Source organism: Corythoichthys intestinalis, chromosome 1, assembly GCF_030265065.1.
Source record: "Corythoichthys intestinalis isolate RoL2023-P3 chromosome 1, ASM3026506v1, whole genome shotgun sequence".
NCBI classification, from domain to species: Eukaryota; Metazoa; Chordata; class Actinopteri; order Syngnathiformes; family Syngnathidae; genus Corythoichthys; species Corythoichthys intestinalis.
The window spans coordinates 11,527,002-11,545,320 of record NC_080395.1 but is presented as its reverse complement, the minus strand read 5'-3'; the positions used below and the strand labels follow the sequence as shown (position 1 = coordinate 11,545,320).

The window sequence follows — 18,319 nt, the reverse complement described above, 5'->3', positions numbered from 1 at the left end:
TTGGTCTCGTCAGTGATATGAGATGTCGCTCCCGTGTCCACTATCAGGCCTCGTTCCCGGTTGCAGTGTGTATCCTGCCGCCTGGTGTCGGGCTGTTCATCTTTCACCTTGAACGCGAAGTCAGGATCTCCATCTTCAGCAATTTTTCTCGCTCCGTCCGGTTTTTCCTTGCGTCTGCAAGTGGTGTCTTTGTGCGTGTCCGTTTTGCACCGACTACACCATGTCTTTTTTCGACATGATTTTGCACGGTGGCCTTTGATCCCACATTTGAAGCACACCAACTCTGTGTCGTCTTTGATCCGGTCATGAGCGTTTGCTTTTGTGGCTTGCTTTGAAACTCTTGCTTTAGTCTTCATCACTCTGTCGCTTGTTTCTGCTGCATTTAACTTTTCCGTTTCTTCAAAAGTTCGGAGTTTGGTTTTGAATTCTGCAAATGTCATGTTCTCATCAGTATGTGCCACATAAATTGTAAATGGCTTGTAACTTTCTGGCAGCCCCTTCAAGACCATTGCGATAAGTAGACCATCTCCCAATGTTTCACCTGCATTTCGCAATGCTGTGATGGCGGTCTCAGCTCTTATTATGTAGTCCACTATGCTTTCTTCTTTTCCCTTTTGAAGAGATGTTAGCATGGTGTACAAGTTTATAATCCTGGGTTTTCCCTTCCCAGCATAATATTCTCTTAATATTTTCAGAGCTTTTCTTCCGTCATTTGGCGCATCTCTCATTATTAACGAAAGGCTTTTATCATCTAGAAGTTGTATCATTTCAGCATACGCGTCCGCATTTTTCATTTCATCATTTTCTCTCTCGGCTTCAATGTTTGGTCCTACCAGCACTGTCTTCTTTAGCCCGATTAGATGAAAATGTCCCAACATTTTAGTTTCCCAGAGTTCATATTTAGCTTCATCTCTGTCAAATGCCAGTCGAGGTAACCTACTTGTTCCTCGTGGATTCATGTTGCTTGTTAGCTTTTTCCGCTAATCAGCAGTCCATGAGCACGCTGTCCTTCGCGACCTTCTACACGGTGGAAACTGACTTTACCTTCGAATGACTCCTGGGCCCATAACCTGTTGAGGTGGTTGCAGCGCAACGTTGCATTCGTAGGAAGAATTGACAGAGAATAAATTGTCTTTTAGCCAAAACTTGGCATGTTTAATTTCCGCTGACATGCGGATACATCCTCTCTCATTGCTGTCTTCACAGGCAATCCCACAAATCAAAGTCATCAAAGTCAAACACAAAGAAGTAATAAATGTAGCACTTTAGAGAATTAAGTCCCATCCTGCCATCTTGTGGCGAAAGATAATATGTCAATAATAACAAGCAATAGGAACATTATTTCAACATCAACTGAGGACACATTTATGAATACAAAACATTTCCTCCACCATTTCTTTCAACACTCATAAAATAAGATTGTTGATGACACTATGGTTTTAATAAACAGAAGACAATTAAAATTTGAGTGCCTGAAAGGACGCAATTGGCTGGGGGCAATGACGGCGACGTAGTCCATTGGAAAAACGTGTCTTAGCCTGGACTGCGCCGAGATAGCGGAGAGCAGTGAGGACAACCATAAGCTGATTTTAAGGGGGGGCCAGGGGTCCAGGCCCCTCCTGGTGGCCAAAAAGTGTCATTGCATGTTATTGACTTTCCTATATATTTATATAAAAGTCGCTAAGCAATAAAACTGCAACAATAATGAATGAAACGAACAAAAAAAATGTTTATATGATGGGTCAAAATTATTTCTCCAACAGATCATGTGACTAGCAACTTAGACGGTCATTTGCTCTGCATATAATTTTCCACAAAAAAAAAATTAGGGGAGGGAAATTTTATTTTTCAAATGATTTTTTTTTCTTTGATTAAAAAAAATATTTTTGGGGGGGATTAAATAATTTAGACACAAATTTCCTACTCATAATATGGCCCAAACACAAAAAGGATTGCTTCAAGCAAAGAAAACTTTTTCAATGAAAAATTAAGTGTTCAAATGCAAATTTTTCAATATCAAAAATTTTTTCGCATTCAAAAACTTTTTCCATGATTAAAGTTTAGCTTTTTTTGATTGAAGTGATTTTTTAAAAAATATTTTTTTTTTTGAAGCAACTTATTTTTAGATTTGAATAATAAAGACAAAAATGTCCTAGCCAAAATGTGGCCCAAATACAAATCAACATTACTTCAATCAAAAAAGTTGCTTTAAAAAACTTGACTTCAATCAACAAAAAAAAAAAAAAAAAAAAAAAAAAAAAAGCTTTTTTTGTTGTTTCAAATTTTATTTTTGCATTCAAAAAAACGCTCAGTGTCAACTTATTATTATAAATATTCTTGTAAGTTCATTTTAATGCTGACACTGCGTTTCGGGGTCATTAACATGTTGTGCCCTCCCTGCCCCAAAAGTCAAACTCCGTCTATGAGGACAACAATGTACGTGCCCTTACCGGGTTGGTGCGAAAGTAAATAGAATTGGAACAAACCTGGTTGTCAGACCAACTAGAGCCCAACCGATCGATCGGGTACGATCACGTCATTTTTAAAGTATCCGTATCGGCAAAAAAAAATATCGGACATGCCTTTTTTTAATATATATATATATATATTTTAATTAAATCGTTTTCTTATTGTATTTAACGTTACAGACAAAATGTGTTACACTCTTCCAGAGTCTTTAGTTTAAGCTTAAGGTAGGGTTATCAAAATTAACGCGTTAACGGCGAGAATTAATATATATTACATTTATCACGTTCCAATATTTAATGCAATTAACGCATGCACTGCACGACCCACTCACGCATTGTCACATTCAATCTATAATGGCGCCATTTTACCCATACAGTATATAGAGCTAAAAGGCAGCGTAAAATGAGTAGAGAGAATTTTGGCAGCTTTTGGAGCCTTTTTTTAAATGGCTAAAGCCTTATAATCCCTCTCCCAACGATTAGGATAATCGTGGGAAGCAATGTGGGGAAGAAAGATAGTAGGTGATCTTTTTCTTAACACCCTACATTATTTCCCAACGCAGAGAAGATATATCCATTGGTACCACGACGCAGTCATGGTTGCACTTCCCATCATGCATTTGGGCAGAAGTTAAATGGCTACAGTATCATTTACTGAAAGCTCAAGTACACTAGATGGCAATATTTAGTCACAATATACAAAGTCACATTTATCCTTTAAGAATTACAAGTCTTTCTATCCGTGGATCCCTCTCACAGAAAGAATGTTAATAATGTAAATGCCATCTTGAGGATTTATTGTCATAATAAACAAATACAGTACCTATGTACTGTATGTTGAATGTAAATATTCGTCCGAGTTTTATTCATTTTTTTCTTAATGCATTGCCAAAATGTATACGATCGGGAAAAATTATCAGGAATGATTGGAATTGAATCGGGAGCAAAAAAAAAGCAATCGGATCGGGAAATATCGGGATCGGCAGATAAACTAAAAGGATCGGCATCGGATCGGGAGCAAAAAAACTTGATCGGAACAACGCTAATCGCAACATTTGAAGATGGCGTCGCATTCCATTGGCACGGTAACTCCCGTCACCCATGCAACAGTAACGCACAAATTCTCCTGCTCAATTCAAGACTGACACCCCTGGACACTGGCCTGATAACCCTTCTGATTAGCCTCCCCACTGCACAGCAACTTTAAAAAGACTGAACATATCCGTCAGATGTCGTCACTCATTGGGAATGTCTTTTGAGTATAACTCGAAATCTAGGCCTCCATGGGTTGGTCCAATTGATTTTAATGGATTTTTTTTAAAAACTTTTTTTTATCAGCATATTTAACAACGGAAAGAACAAAGTATTTAATAAAAGAACAAAAGGGCATAGGCAGAGTTTGACTTTCGGGGCAGAGGGGGCACAACATGTTGCTGTCCCGGAAACGCAAAGTTGAAAATGAGCGTTTTTTGTTTCTTTTGTTTTTTGGGAATTCTAAATCAGGCTGCTTGACAATACTTTACGCCAAGATCGTCATCCATTGACTATGGTACGCCCGCCGGTGTCGTGCCAATGTAGTTACCCCAGTCAAAAATTGTATCCCCTGGGCGGAGTCATATGGAGGTAGATTTGTGTCTTTATTATTCAATTAAAAAAGTTGCTTCAATTAAAAAAATGGCTGCTTCAATCAAAATATATATTTTCAACCCCAAAAAAAGTCGCTTCAATCAAAAAAAAAAAAAAAATGTGTTTGAATGCAAAAATAAGTTTGAAACTCAACAGAATGCACGTGAAACCTATTTTTCTTTGATTGTTGTTTGGGCCACATTTTGGAGAGCACATTTTTGTCTTTATCATTTAATAAAAAATAAGGTGCTTCAAAAAAATGTATATTTTTAAAAAGAAAAATTCCAATCACAGAAAAAGTTTTTGGATGCGAAAAAATATTTGAGATAGAAAAATTTGCATTTGAACACTTAATTTTTCATTGAAAAAGTCTTTGATTGAAGCCATTGTTTTCGTGTTCAGGCCATATTATGAGGAGGACATTTGTGTGTAAATCATTCAATCCCCCAAAAGTTGCTTCATCAATATTTTAAATCAAAGGAAAAAAATAATTTGAAAGATTAAATTGCCCTCCCCTGATTTTTCTTTTTTTAATTATATGCAAAGGAAATGACCGTCACTCTAAAGTGCTAGTCACATGATCTGTTCGAAAAATAATTTTGACCCATTATAAAAATATTTTTTTGTTCATTTCATTCATTTTTGTAGCAGTTTAATTGCTTTACAACTTTTATATATATGGGAAAATCAATTACATGCAATGACACTTTTCGGCCACGATGCCCCTGATCCCCCCTTAAAATCAGCTCATGCAAAAGCGGTACATGAACAAGAATGTAATACTTTACAACATGATAACTTCCAGTTTCCAGCTGTGCAGTATAATTGGCTGTGACTGTGACAGATTTTAACGGGAGGGTGGCGGGAATAGTGAACAGAAATCAACACTGTCATCAACACTTTCTGGTTGTGACTCAGTCTTTTCCTCTTCCTTCAACCTCTATATCAAAACTTCCTCAACTTGTCCATCTGAGAACAAACCATGAGATGTTCAGTGAGCCACTTATAGCACAGTTTTTTCAAAACTATTACTTCATTATTATTCATATTTGACAACTCTCGCACCTAATGATAATGATATAAAATGTTTTAGAACAATAACATTGTAATTGTGTTTGTAATTGTTGGATTTTACACCTGAATATCCTTGCAAACTGTGTTATTCTTACTGATGGTGTTCTTCACCCAGCTGATTAGGGATCTACCTTTGACATTCCAAGCATCTGGATAACGTTTTCGTTCTACAAAATAACAAACAACAAGACAAATAGAGCTTTTGATCGCAAAGTAACAATTTTTTAATCATAACTATTGAACTGTTGAACTATTTGCCCACATAACAACGGGGAAGGCTCTCGGCTGCTCCTGGTTGAATGAGGTGGCTCCCAGGACGGTAATCTGATGAGTCTGGATCAAGATCGGTCTCACTTTTTTTCATCATCTTCATCGTTGGTTTCAACCTCGGGCTAAGGAGTAACGCAACGTGAGCTCTTGGTCTCTCTTGGTTCTTGGCCCGAGATGAGTTCTTACCAAATGCGCTATTGACCTCCAGTGGCCAGTTTTATTGCTTTAAAATGAGTTTTGAGCTTTGTGCATTGTATCTTAGATACATCAGAACCTACAGATGCCTTTTATTTAAAAAAAAAAACACCAAAAAAACGCAAAAGACGTACAAATACGTTTTTGGGACACTGAAGCAATTAAAAATAGAACGTATTTATATGTTTTTGGGAGCTAATGAGTTGACAGCCTCATCCAGCTCCTTTTTTTTTTAACCCCTCAACCTCCTTTCCTTCTGAGGCATGTCTACATAATGAAATATAAATCGTAAATAATAAAAATAAAATTCCCTAGTGGCTTTTATTTTTAAAGCTTTTTTAATTTCTTTCACAATAACGTTGTGAAGAGAGAGAAGACAGAACACTTAACAAGGGCGACTAGCAGGAAATATACAAAAATATTTATTTTTACCAAAAAATACATAGAAATGGAATGACCAAATTATCATATTAAGAAAATGAAATAGAGAGACGATTGCAAATATTAAATTTAGAACCCAACTTAAACATGCGTACCTTTCTACATAATGCTGTGAAGAGAACGGACAAATATGGTTGCCTATAGAGAGTAGAGACACACGGATCGAAATAGCCATGGGCCTGGGAGGTAATTAATTATAAAAGTAGAAAACTAAAAGAAAATTATTATTTTTTCAAAAATCCCCAAAGTAAACCTGGTGTAACAATTTTCACAATTTCACAATGTCAGGGAAGTTCAGTTTGAACTCCAAGACAAGTGTTACTTCAACACCTTGATTAGAGAAATAAATACGACCACAACCATGGATTGATTTTCTTCGAAGGTTTTAGTACAAGAGCTCTCGGGTAAAGACGCGGAGCCACGCACAAAGCGCCTCTCCGCATGTGGACAAAAGAGAAATGCAGGGCATGCCTCTATTTATGGGTTGACATCATAGAAACGAAACTTATCATCTCACAAACCTTGGTATTTTTCCATACAAAAACATCTTTGAGCTGAGACCTTGAACACTGGTGCCGGGTGGAACGAAGATAAGAAAACAGTCTTCCCTTGGATTCATTCAAGGCATGTTGAAAAACAACGGAACATCACAGTCCATATTTGGGCATATGGTGATAGTCTATGGCAGTGTTTTTCAACCTTTTTTGACTCAAGGCACGTTTTTACATTGGAAAAAAACTTGCGGCACACCACAAACTTAAAATGTTCCAAAATTAGTTTCTGCACAGTATAATTTAATTATAAAATAATTTCTCAATATGTATACTTACTCAGTGTGAAACTTGAGCCTTTTTAGATGAACACAGAGTCGATATCCTTATTCTTCAACCGCTCTCAGTCTCTGTTTTTATTATGGATGGGAATCGAAATCCGATTCCAATTCCGAACCGGTTCCTAGTGTTTCGAGGCCTCGACATCACAATGAAAAAGCCTTAACGATCCATTAACGATTCCTAAAGACGCATATTGCGTCGTGACGTGTCTTGTTGTCCAGACGCATCAAACTGGCATGGCGCCAAGAACCATTCGCTCCAAAGTTTGGCTGCACTTCACTTCACGAGCATTGCAGCCGTAAATATAACAATGACAGCACGTTGGTTCAAAAACTTCAATCGCTCGAAAGTGTGTCTTCAAAAAATTACAACAAAGTGACTTGCAGTCATTGCAAGGCGGAGATAACTGCATCGGGAGGGAATACGACTGCAATGTCCTCACCGGGACGCTAAGGGTCAGTCCTGGCTATACAGTTAGCTAAACTCCCAAATGACGATACAGAAGACATTGGTATAATTTGCTAACTTTATTCAACCATCGTGAAGAGTGAAACTAAAAATAGAAATGAAACAAAGCAATTTTGTCCCCAATAACAAACAGGTTTGCATCAACGTAAATCAGCGATGATTAGCTTATAATACATTAATAATACAAACTGTTAGCATGCGTTCGCTAGCATTAGCACATCGTTCAAACCACTACACAACTGGATTTAGATGTCCGATCGCGAGTGGAAACACACAACAACACAAAAGATGATACATACAGGCGTTGCCTCTGTAGATAATTTACAAACATTAACAAAGAACGTAGGCTCGTAGCAGTAATTCCCTCTCTCACTAACTCGCTCACTCACTCGGATGCGGCACTTCTTCTTCACGTGTAAGCGCGCTCTTCTTCACGTGAGGAAGCGCAAGGGCGCCCCCACTTGAGCGGGAAAGCACCATAAAAACTAAGGGATGCATTTCAACATAATGGTAAATAATACACTTTAACACAGGGGTCCCCAAACTACGGCCCGCAGGCCGGATACGGCCCCCTGAACAATACCAGAGAGCATTTTGAATTTTTTCTTATTTTTATTTTTTTTCTCAATAGTGTTATTTCCTGGCCTTTTTCTGTGAAGAACTCAGAGAGGGTTATTTGGTTATTATCTATTTAATAGTGTTACTACCCTAATTTTCGCACTATAAGGCGCACCTGACTATAAGCTGCCCCCCCACCAAATTCGGCACGAAAACGGCATTTGTTCATAGATAAGCCGCACTGGACTATAAGCCGCAGCCGTCCCGTAGTATGTATGTATGTACTGTATGTATGTATGTATATACAGTGGGGAGAACAAGTATTTGATACACTGCCAATGGGTTTTCCCATTGGCAGTGTATCAAATACATGTTCTCCCCTACATTGGCAGTGTATCAAATACTTGTTCTCCCCACTGTATGTATGTATCATGGGATATTTACACGAAAAGGATATTAACCAGTAATACTTTATTTGAGATCGTCGTCATACCAATTACTTTGAACCAATTGGCTGCAAAGCTTCATTGCTTCAAGAAGTTTAATTTGGCCATCACTGTTAAACAGTCAACCTCTTCTGCCACCTGCTGTCAACACTTTTGTTGTCCAACATGCCTCCGAGCATGCATTGCAGCGCTACAGATGTATATACAATCAAAATTCATGTCCTGTGCAAATAATTTCTTCAGTTACTGTTCCAGTTGTTTCATTAATTGCTAGTTATGGTATTTGGTAACACTTTATTAGACAATGGTGCCATAAGACTGTCATAATTATTACATGACACTGTCATGAGCATTTATGAATGCTTATAACAGATGTCATTTAGTGGTATCCGGCAAATTATCTCACTTTTGAATGGATGTAAAACATCCAAGCTGGACATAAATTGAGTTATTGACATAATTTGCCGGATGTCACTTCACAACATAAGCATTCAGTAATGCCCATGATACTGTCATAACTATGAATGACGGTCTTATGACAATGTTATGATGGCGCTTTGTAATAAATTGTTACCTATTAAACCCAATAAATCTTCAAATAAGCCACACTGGACTATAAGCCGCAGAATTCAAAATGAAGGAAAAAAGTAGCGGCTTATAGTCCGAAAATTACGGTATTATTTATTATATTATACTATATTATCATTTTTATTTTATTTACTTTTGTTACGTGAAGAATCTAGAAAGGGTTATTTGATTGTGGCTTTCTGAAAAACAATCATTTTTTTACGTTTAGGCACTCCTGCAATCGTCACACTTTTTCTGTTACAACAGAAAAGGGAAAAGTTATGTGGCCCTCACAGGAAAAAGTTTGGGGACCCCTGCTTTAACACATATTGCCTAAGGCAGAACAACGACCTATATGCCAATATATACCAATATTTTTCATTTCTATTGGAAAAATGTTTCAGTTAAATGTTACACATTCTTGTGCATTTGCCAATTATTGCCACAGTTAACATTGAGGCTTTGGGCCTCTTTTGACCTTGTTGTGAGTTTGTTTAATCAGAAGTCACAACCTTACAAACTCGATGCCAATCAAAATGTTTGTTCTTCTTTTTCCCCAAATTAGAATCGATAAGAGAATCGATAAAGAATCGAATCGTTAAGCAATGTCGATAATGGAATCGGAATCGTAAAAATCGTATCAATTCTCATCCATAGTTTTTATTATTTTTAAAAAAATTTTTTAATAGTAGCTAGGCCTAAAAAAGGTCAGAATTATCAGAAAGGGGGACTTGAGCAATGTCTTTAACCACATCAGGGCTGAGCATCTCACAGACAATAGCTTTGCAAGGAGGTAGTATTAAATGTCTCTGTCACGGTGTGGGACTTTTTGGATTTAGCAACAAGGTAACTGGCTTTCTCATTTACCTTTGTAGTTTTTATCAAAAAGTTGCCTGTTTCTCTGTGTTTTCACGAAGGCAAACAAAATACTCCATCGACTTGTTTTGAAGCGACAGGTGTTTCGTTTGGTGATGACGTTTAAACTTGCTTGGCACCATGGCGCTGTTTTTGGATTGCTCCTTGTGTCGTGTTCAATAACTGCTTGGATTTTTAGCCCTTAGCCACCTTGCGGTTCTCAACAACGTGTTGGAATAAAACACATGAGGAGGATTGACGGTCGTCACAAATGGATATAATAGGAAGGACACTTTGGAGTACATCGACACATGACGAGTCTAACCATATGATGTGCAGTACACGTGCTGGGGTCCACATTGTCGTGGAGAGCAAGGTCGTTGATGGCTAGAAATCCGAGCTGTTTTTGAACGCGACACGAGCGATACTCCGCTCATCTGCACACGACAGAGAACTTTCTACCTACTCCTTCCTTCCTTCTACTGCAACTCCGCCCGACGACGTAAAAAAACAATAGTGTAAGAGCCCCGAATGGGGAAATAGAAAGGAGAGGAGTTAGTGATGACTTTCCCATTTTATTGTGGCAACAATGGAAAATAATAAACAAAATAAGAGCGGCATCCGCAACATGCAACCGAGGAAAGAGGCGCTCTCACGCCGTTCTCCCTGAGAATCCCTCCCTCCTTGCTAGCTTCCCGGTACGTCACTACTCTGCAGTCTGACGGCCCCTTCAAGGGCCTGTACAGTTACGGACATTCCAAATTTATATATATATATATAAATGCGGCATTAGATAATTTCTCGCGTCACATCTGACGATAGTGTGCCGCGGCACACCGCTTGAAAAACACTGGTCTATGGGAAGGCAGACTCAACAGATTAATGCTATAATGTACTCTTGCAAGCATACAAAATATGATGCATAATGATTGTGTTTTAAGCATGAATAAAATTCTCTCACACAAAATTTCAGTTTCACAGGGTAAAACCATGGTAACACTTTAACACCACCAGATGTCCTCGGACTCCTCACCACACACTAGCAGTGCAATGGTTTGCGGTTCAAACCCGAACCGTACGGTTCGCCCAGTACGGTTCAATACGCCTTTATTAACCGCACCTTTTCGGTTTCGAAATTAATTTATTCCGAACGCTCTGTAGAATGAATTGTTCGAGCTCTGTGTGCCTGTGTACACAGAAGCACAGTGAAGCGCAACTGTGGAGAAAATCCCATCCCGCGAGTAAATGTCCAATCGCTGTCAAGCAACTGTGTAATATGAGCAGAGTAACGCCTCTCTCACTTACGAGCCAAGTGAAACAAGAGGGAAAACAGAAAAAGCTATCGTGAGCGGAGGAGTGGAGTGACCGAATTTTGAGGAAACACAGGCTTTTATTAAATCTGCGGTGTGGAAACATTTTGGTTTCCCCGTGGACTACAATGCGGAGGGAGAGGAAAATATAACAGCAGGCACAGGTCAGCCCCCTTCACTTGCAAGTTGAGGAGGTAGTCACTCTGTACATTTCAAAGGACTGTCTCGATGTGGATGGCACTCCTTTTAAATGGTGGGAGAAGGAAGAGGGCAAGTTCCCCTATTTGGCAAAAGTTGCTCAAAGGAACTTCTGTGTCCCAGGAACCTCTGTTCCAAGCGAAAGAGTTTTCTCCACTGCAGGGGACATTATCAGTGCATGCCGCTCTCGCCTTGCTCCGGAGAATGTCGACAGGCTTGTGTTATTGCATAAGAATATCAAACTTGAAAAAAAGAAAAAATAATCTAAATAATAGCTATTATCTATTAACAGTAACTGTAACTGATGTTGCTCTTTTGGCTTTACTGTACAGAAGTATTTGTTACATGAAAACGGTTAGTATTTTTATTTATTTGTTGCTGTTGCTGGCCGTTTTATTTTTGTTATTGTTTGTTTCCCCTGAACTGTCGTTTATATTCAGTCAGTTCACTCAGTAGTTCAAGCTAATGTGCAACTTTTTTTTTTACTACTGTGTGTATTTCAGTAGTCAGTCACTACACTAGCCAAAGAGCTAAGAGACATTTTGACAGTTAAAAATGTTTACATTTTAAGTGTTTATTTCATTTTCTTAAAGCAAAATAAAGTCAGTCTTCTGGAAGTCAGCCTTTTTTTTTTTTAATGCAAAACGCAAACCGAACCGAAACCGTGATCCCAAAACCGAGGTTCGAACCGAACCGTGGGCTAACTGAACCGTTGCACCCCGACCACACACACAGGTCAAAAAGGACGGGGGGGGGTTATGCGGCGGCTTAGAGGCACTCAGACGGCTTTTTTCCTTTTAAAAGGTTTTTTTCAGTGTTCAAGTAAAGTTCTCGGTGGCGTGTCTGCACTCAGCCAGCACACACATACGCACCAAAAAACAAAACAACAAAAAAAAAGCCCAGTCAAAAGGGGAACTTTGGTCATGTAGGGGCAAAGGGGCAGGTGCTCAAACAGTTCTTTTGGCTTACAATACAGCATTTTATGAAAAAGAGGAGTGCAGGAGTAGAAATAGCTTTTTCAGCCTTGTGTATATTGGATAGTTGTGAAAAAGAGCAGCACCTGAAAAATTATTTTGTTCTTTATGTCATTTCATATCATTATGTATTTCAGTGTGTTTGCACATGTCTTTCTAAATTGGTCTTCTTACTAAATCTTTTCTCGCAAAGTGTGCAAGAGTAAGGCTTCTTTCCAGTGTGTGTTCTTGTCTGAATGTTTAAATTTCCCTTGGTGGAGTATTTTTTATCACAAAGTGTGCAGGTATAAGGCTTCTCTCCAGTGTGGTTTCTTGTGTGCGATACTAATTGTACCTTCTGAGTGAATCTTTTACCACAAAGTGAGCAGGCAAAAGGCTTCTCTCCAGTGTGTGTTCTTGTGTGAATGTTTAAATTTGCCTTCGTGAAGTATTTTTTGTCACAAAGTGTGCAGGCATAAGGCTTATCTCCAGTGTGTATGCTTGTGTGCCTGTTTAAATCTCCCTTATTGGTGAATCTTTTACCACAAAGTGTGCAGGCAAAAGGCTTCTCTCCAGTGTGTGTTCTTGTGTGAATGTTTAAATTGGCCTTTGAGAAGAATTTTTTATCACAAAGTGTGCAGGCATAAGGCTTATCTCCAGTGTGTATGCTTGTGTGCTTGTTTAAAAGTCCCTTATTGGTGAATCTTTTACCACAAAGTGTGCAGGCAAAAGGCTTCTCTCCAGTATGGTTTCTTGTGTGCGATACTAATTGTCCCTTCTGAGTGAATTTTTTACCACAACGTGTGCAGGCAAAAGGTTTCTCTCCAGTGTGATTTCTTGTGTGTTTAAATCTGCCTTCTTGAAGTATCTTTTACCACAAAGAGTGCAGGCATAAGGCTTCTCTCCAGTGTGTGTTCTTGTGTGAATGTTTAAATTTGCCTTCGTGAAGTATTTTTTGTCACAAAGTGTGCAGGCATAAGGCTTATCTCCAGTGTGTATGCTTGTGTGCCTGTTTAAATCTCCCTTATAGGTGAATCTTTTACCACAAACTGTGCAGGCAAAAGGTCTCTTTCCAGTGTGTGTGCTTGTGTGAATGTTTAAACTTACCTTATGGGCGAACTGTTTACCACAAATTGTGCAGGCAAAAGGCTTCTCTCCAGTGTGTGTTCTTGTGTGAATGTTTAAATTTGCCTTCGTGGAGTATTTTTTATCACAAAGTGTGCAGGCATATGGCTTATCTCCAGTGTGTATGCTTGTGTGCTTGTTTAAAAGTCCCTTATTGGTGAATCTTTTACCACAAAGTGTGCAGGCAAAAGGCTTCTCTCCAGTGTGTGTACGCATGTGTACCTTTAACTTGCATTTCCAAGGAAATGTTTTATCACAAAGCGAGCAGCGAAAAGGTTTCCCAACCGTACATTCTTTTGTGTCTCTTTTCACTGATGACTTGTTTAAAGATTTTGAATCATTTTGGTCAAAGTCATCCTCTTCCTCATCAGTATCAAAGTCAGAAGAATGTGAAGTTATGTCGTCGCTGTTCGAAAATGGAGCTGACAGGCCGTCCGGTTGCGATCGTCCCTCTCCTTTTGTTGTCACGTGCTGAAATGAGCCGTCGCTCAAAGGGTTCGCTTCTCTGCTCCCTTCGCTTGGTCCTTCGTCTTCTTCGCTCTTCACACCGACACCCATTGAAAATTTGAGGATTTCAACTTCCTGTTTTTCTTCTTTAATGTCAGGGGTCTCTGGCTTCGCCTCCTGTTTGATCCACGGCATGTCGGACTCCTCCTCCTGTTTAACGTGGATGGGGTCGGGCTTCTCAGGGTGCAGATCTTCTACACTTACGTCTGTGGGACCCTGGGTGGGTGAAAAAAAAAATCACGTGATTTGCTGACGTCGGATTTATATAGAGAAAAACTGGTAGTCCCTGGGTAACGACGTACCTGACTGATGTGATTTTGACTTTACGACGCTGGAGTCTCCAGTCTTTTACAATGTTGACTTTTGTTTTATGATGCATGCTTTTATTTTGGCGTAGGAAACATCGGGCAGGTAGTACTTCCGCACGTGAGACTTGCAAGTCAGAGCGCATTTACACACGAAGAACGAATTTGCTCACGCTAAGATGAACGCACACACACGCGCACGCATACACACACAAGGAAGAGCCATTTGCTCCCACTAAGAAGCCGAGTGTTAGAGAGGAAAGACCCTGAGCGCACATTTTTTACTTTTGAAGCATCCACAGGCTACACCTTTTGTACCGTTTCTTATATGTTTTCAATTGTTGTGAAATACTTGGGAAAGTTGTGTGATTGTTTTTAATGATGTGCGAACGCTAACTGATACATGCTAATCGTTTGTGTTCAATGTAATTGCTGTATTAGCAGCGAGTTATCGACAAAACTTTGAATTGCTGTTGTTGACGATAAAACTGATTTCATTTCATTTTTATTTTAGTTTCATTCCGCAAATGTTGATGTCATGAGAAGCTGAATAAAGTCAGGAAACCACACGGACTTATCTTCAACATCCTGGCGAGGACAGTTCAATGGTGTCTGACTTGTTTTTGGATAGTTATTTCGAGATTTAGGCGGTATTAAAAGGGTTAACTTTGAATTACACGGAAATTTGAGTTACATCTCCGGTGTAGGAATGGAACTCGTTCGTAACCCGGGGACTACCTATATACATTGATGAATTCACTAACTTCATGTTTTATTTAATGGTGGGCTGAGAAGCATAATTTGTGTTCCAAATGTGTTGCATGACAATAGACAATATATATTTTTCCTCTTTATTCTACATATTGAATTGGTTTTTGCCAGAGATGCCGACAGAGGCTCTCTCATTTTCACCAATGAGACGATGCAATAATACCTACATGCTCCACTATAGACCCCAATCACATGACGTCACAACTCCGCCCCCCTGACTTGATCCACCATATTGTCCGTCAGCTCATCGTGCTTACACATTACCGCTACGTACATTCCTCTTATTATGGCGTGTTTTTCTGCTCGTTAACATTAATAATCAAAATAGTAAAGGCGTGTGTGGCGGTTGGTTGCAGTAACAGGGAAGATAGACGGAGAGACTTGAAGTTCTACCGTATTTCGAGAGACCCGAAGAGGAGAACGAGATGGACTGCTGCAATTCGACGAGAATACTGGGCACCAAACGATCACCACAGACTATGTAGTAGTCATTTTTTATCTGGTAAGATGCATTTAATATATATTTAGAGGGTTTTGGGCTGACAACCACCATTAAGATCATTGCGAGGCTAATCGCCGAAAACATACAGTTTTAAATTCAAGATGTTTATTTCTTTCACTATCATTATTTTTTGAATAATATTTAGTTGGTACCAAGTGAAAGAAGCTGGCCTCGTCTACGGATCATCAGTTAAACAGGAGTATCCAAATTTATTGCAAAGGGGGCCAGATTTGGTGTGGTAAAAATGTGTGTGTGTGGGGGGGGGGGGGGGGGCTACCTTGGCTGATTTACGTAGAACAATATATTTAAACAAATTTTTAGCAAGCCCTCCTGTGTGTCACGTTTACTTTATTATTATTTTTATTAATTCATAATTTCAACAATCTCGCCTTTGTGGCGTTCTCTTTCGACCCTCGGGCTCTTGCGAAATACCGCTGCTGTGAAATTAAACCAGCTTCGAGTTGCTTTAATTTCTCGCTGCGTATTTTCCGTGTAATCTTGTCGTATATGTCAGCGTGTCTTGTTTAGTAATATTGTCTCACATCAAACTCTTTGAAAACAGCGACTGTCTCTTTACAAATGAGGCAGACACAGTGTATTTTATTGAAGAAATAGTCCAATATCCACCTATCTTTGAAGCTGACAAGATAGTTGTAGATATCAGGGTAGCAGATGTCAGGCAGAGAAGGCGAAGACAGCGAGTCGAAAAATATCGATTTAGGCATCAAATATGGATCTGGCGAATGGATCGACCGAAGCTTTTCCACATAACGCCTTTTATGCAACACATCCAATGAGTTTACAGCATCTGAAGGCACCGGGGCTTCCATGAATTGCACTATAAATTGCACGATAAATTGAGACCATTGAGAATACGGACACACAATGACGGACAATATGGCGGCACAATACAGCGACACGTCATTGTGTGACGTTGGTGATTAGGGTCTATACTAGAGCTTAAACGAATACTCGAGTAACTCGAGTTTAAAAACTGATCCGAGTTGTTTTATTCACCACGAGTAATCGTTTATTTTGACAGCTCTAAGCATCACGTTTTGCTCGGACTAATTTTAATGCGGGACGCGCTGATTTCACGTACGTAGAGGAAGAAGAAGAAGAGAAAAAAAACTTATTGCAGCCAACAGCCGCTACAAACGACGCCGACGTTGCTAAATGCTAACCCACACGATGCTAGTTGGTAGCTGGTCGTGTCTGATGAGTCTCATAGAGATCACATGTATGTTGAACTAGATGCAAAAGGACAGACTCGGCCGCGTCTGGGCAGCGTTAGTAAACAGCCGCCATCTTAAAGCAGTAGAGCGCTAAGCGCTAATAAATAAGATTAACGTAACGTTAGCCCTGCGGAGGGCTAGGTTTCTATTAATTATGACCACTGTCGATGCTTGGCAAACGTGTCTTACTTACAGGCTTTAACATAACATAGCGATGTGGAGTGATGAGGGTGTAAAATAAAAACTCAATAATGCTAACTATCAATTTTAGCTCAGTAGTCATTGCTGGATAAAACACCAGGTAGCACTGGTCCCTAATGCTCTCCAATACAGCCTGTATCATACATTTATTTTGAACACAGCAAAACTTACTAACTTAAAACTTAACTAGAACTTAAAAATGGCTTGTCACAAATAGAAATTCAATGGAAACACGTGGGAAAAAAATCCTAACTTTTAAGTGATGTGTGTTATCAAGCGTAACAGCATTTTTAGGTATATATATATATATATATATATATTTTTTTTTTTCTTTTTAAAGAAGATCTAAAGGTTTTTTGAGTGAAAGTAGTGAATTAGCCTTTTTTTAATTTTAGTTACATCTGAGATGCAATTGTTGGCTGTTTTCAACAATATACATCGAAAATAAAGACATTGACTGACTGAAAATGGTTCAAGATTAGATGAAAAGTCTTGTATTCTCATGTATATTTATAATTGCTCTTCACCCAAAAATATATTTGTTTTATCCGATTACTCGATTAATCTATAGAATTTTCAGTCGATTACTAAAATATTTGATAGCTGCAGCCCTAGTCTATACCAATCAAAGGTAACAGTATTTTTTCTCTACTAAAGGGCGCTCATGCTCTTTGGACGAATGGTATGTATTTGTTTTCTTTTTCTTCCACAAAAAAATTATATTTTATTTCAGTCAAATTTTTATCACTTGACTGTGCATAAAGGGCAGGGGGGTCAAAACAATTCCAAAAGTTGTTGAAAATATTGTATCAGCATCGTAATATGGTCCCAAAAATCTTGATGGTTGACATTGTCACCTCATCAAGGCAGTATTAAGATAAAACGGTTACTAATTGATGTTTTAAGTGTTGTTTTGGTCTGAATTCGAGTCTTTTTGTGTCATATTTTGGCCTATTTGGCCTACCAATATTTAACAAATATTCATGTTCCACACAGTTACTCACAATGTTACTCTTTACTTGAGTATTCTTTTCAACAAATACTTTTTTATACTTATACAGTGCAGGCATGCAAACTCTGTTAGGGGTGAAAAAGGTGACAAAGTAACATGGACACATTCTTTAAAAATCAAACAATGTGATTTTCTGTTTTTTTTCCCCACATTCTGTCTCTCATGGTTGAGGTTTGCTCATGTTGACAGTTAGAGGCCTCTCTAATATTTTCGAGAGAACTTGCACAATTAGTGGGTGACTAAATACTTATTTGCCCCACTGTACTTCCCCCCCAAAAAATCTTTTCTCCCAAAATGAGCAGGCGAAAGGCTTCTCTCCAGAGTTTCTGCTCATTTGCGTTGCTAAATTTGTTTTCTGAGCGAATCTCTTACCAGAGAGTGAGCAGGCAAAAGGCTTTT

General features: G+C 38.9%; 1 protein-coding gene across 1 annotated transcript in view; it reads right to left on the bottom strand.

The window, feature by feature from the left end:
- Positions 1-12,976: 12,976 nt before the first annotated feature.
- Positions 12,977-18,319, bottom strand: part of LOC130924859 (gastrula zinc finger protein XlCGF57.1-like) — a 33,120-nt gene continuing 27,777 nt past the window's right edge. Inside the window, exon 3 of the mRNA XM_057851281.1 lies at positions 12,977-14,110. Coding sequence (XP_057707264.1) covers positions 13,028-14,110 — 1,083 coding nt within the window. The 3' untranslated portion in view covers positions 12,977-13,027. The remainder of the gene's footprint in view (positions 14,111-18,319) is intronic.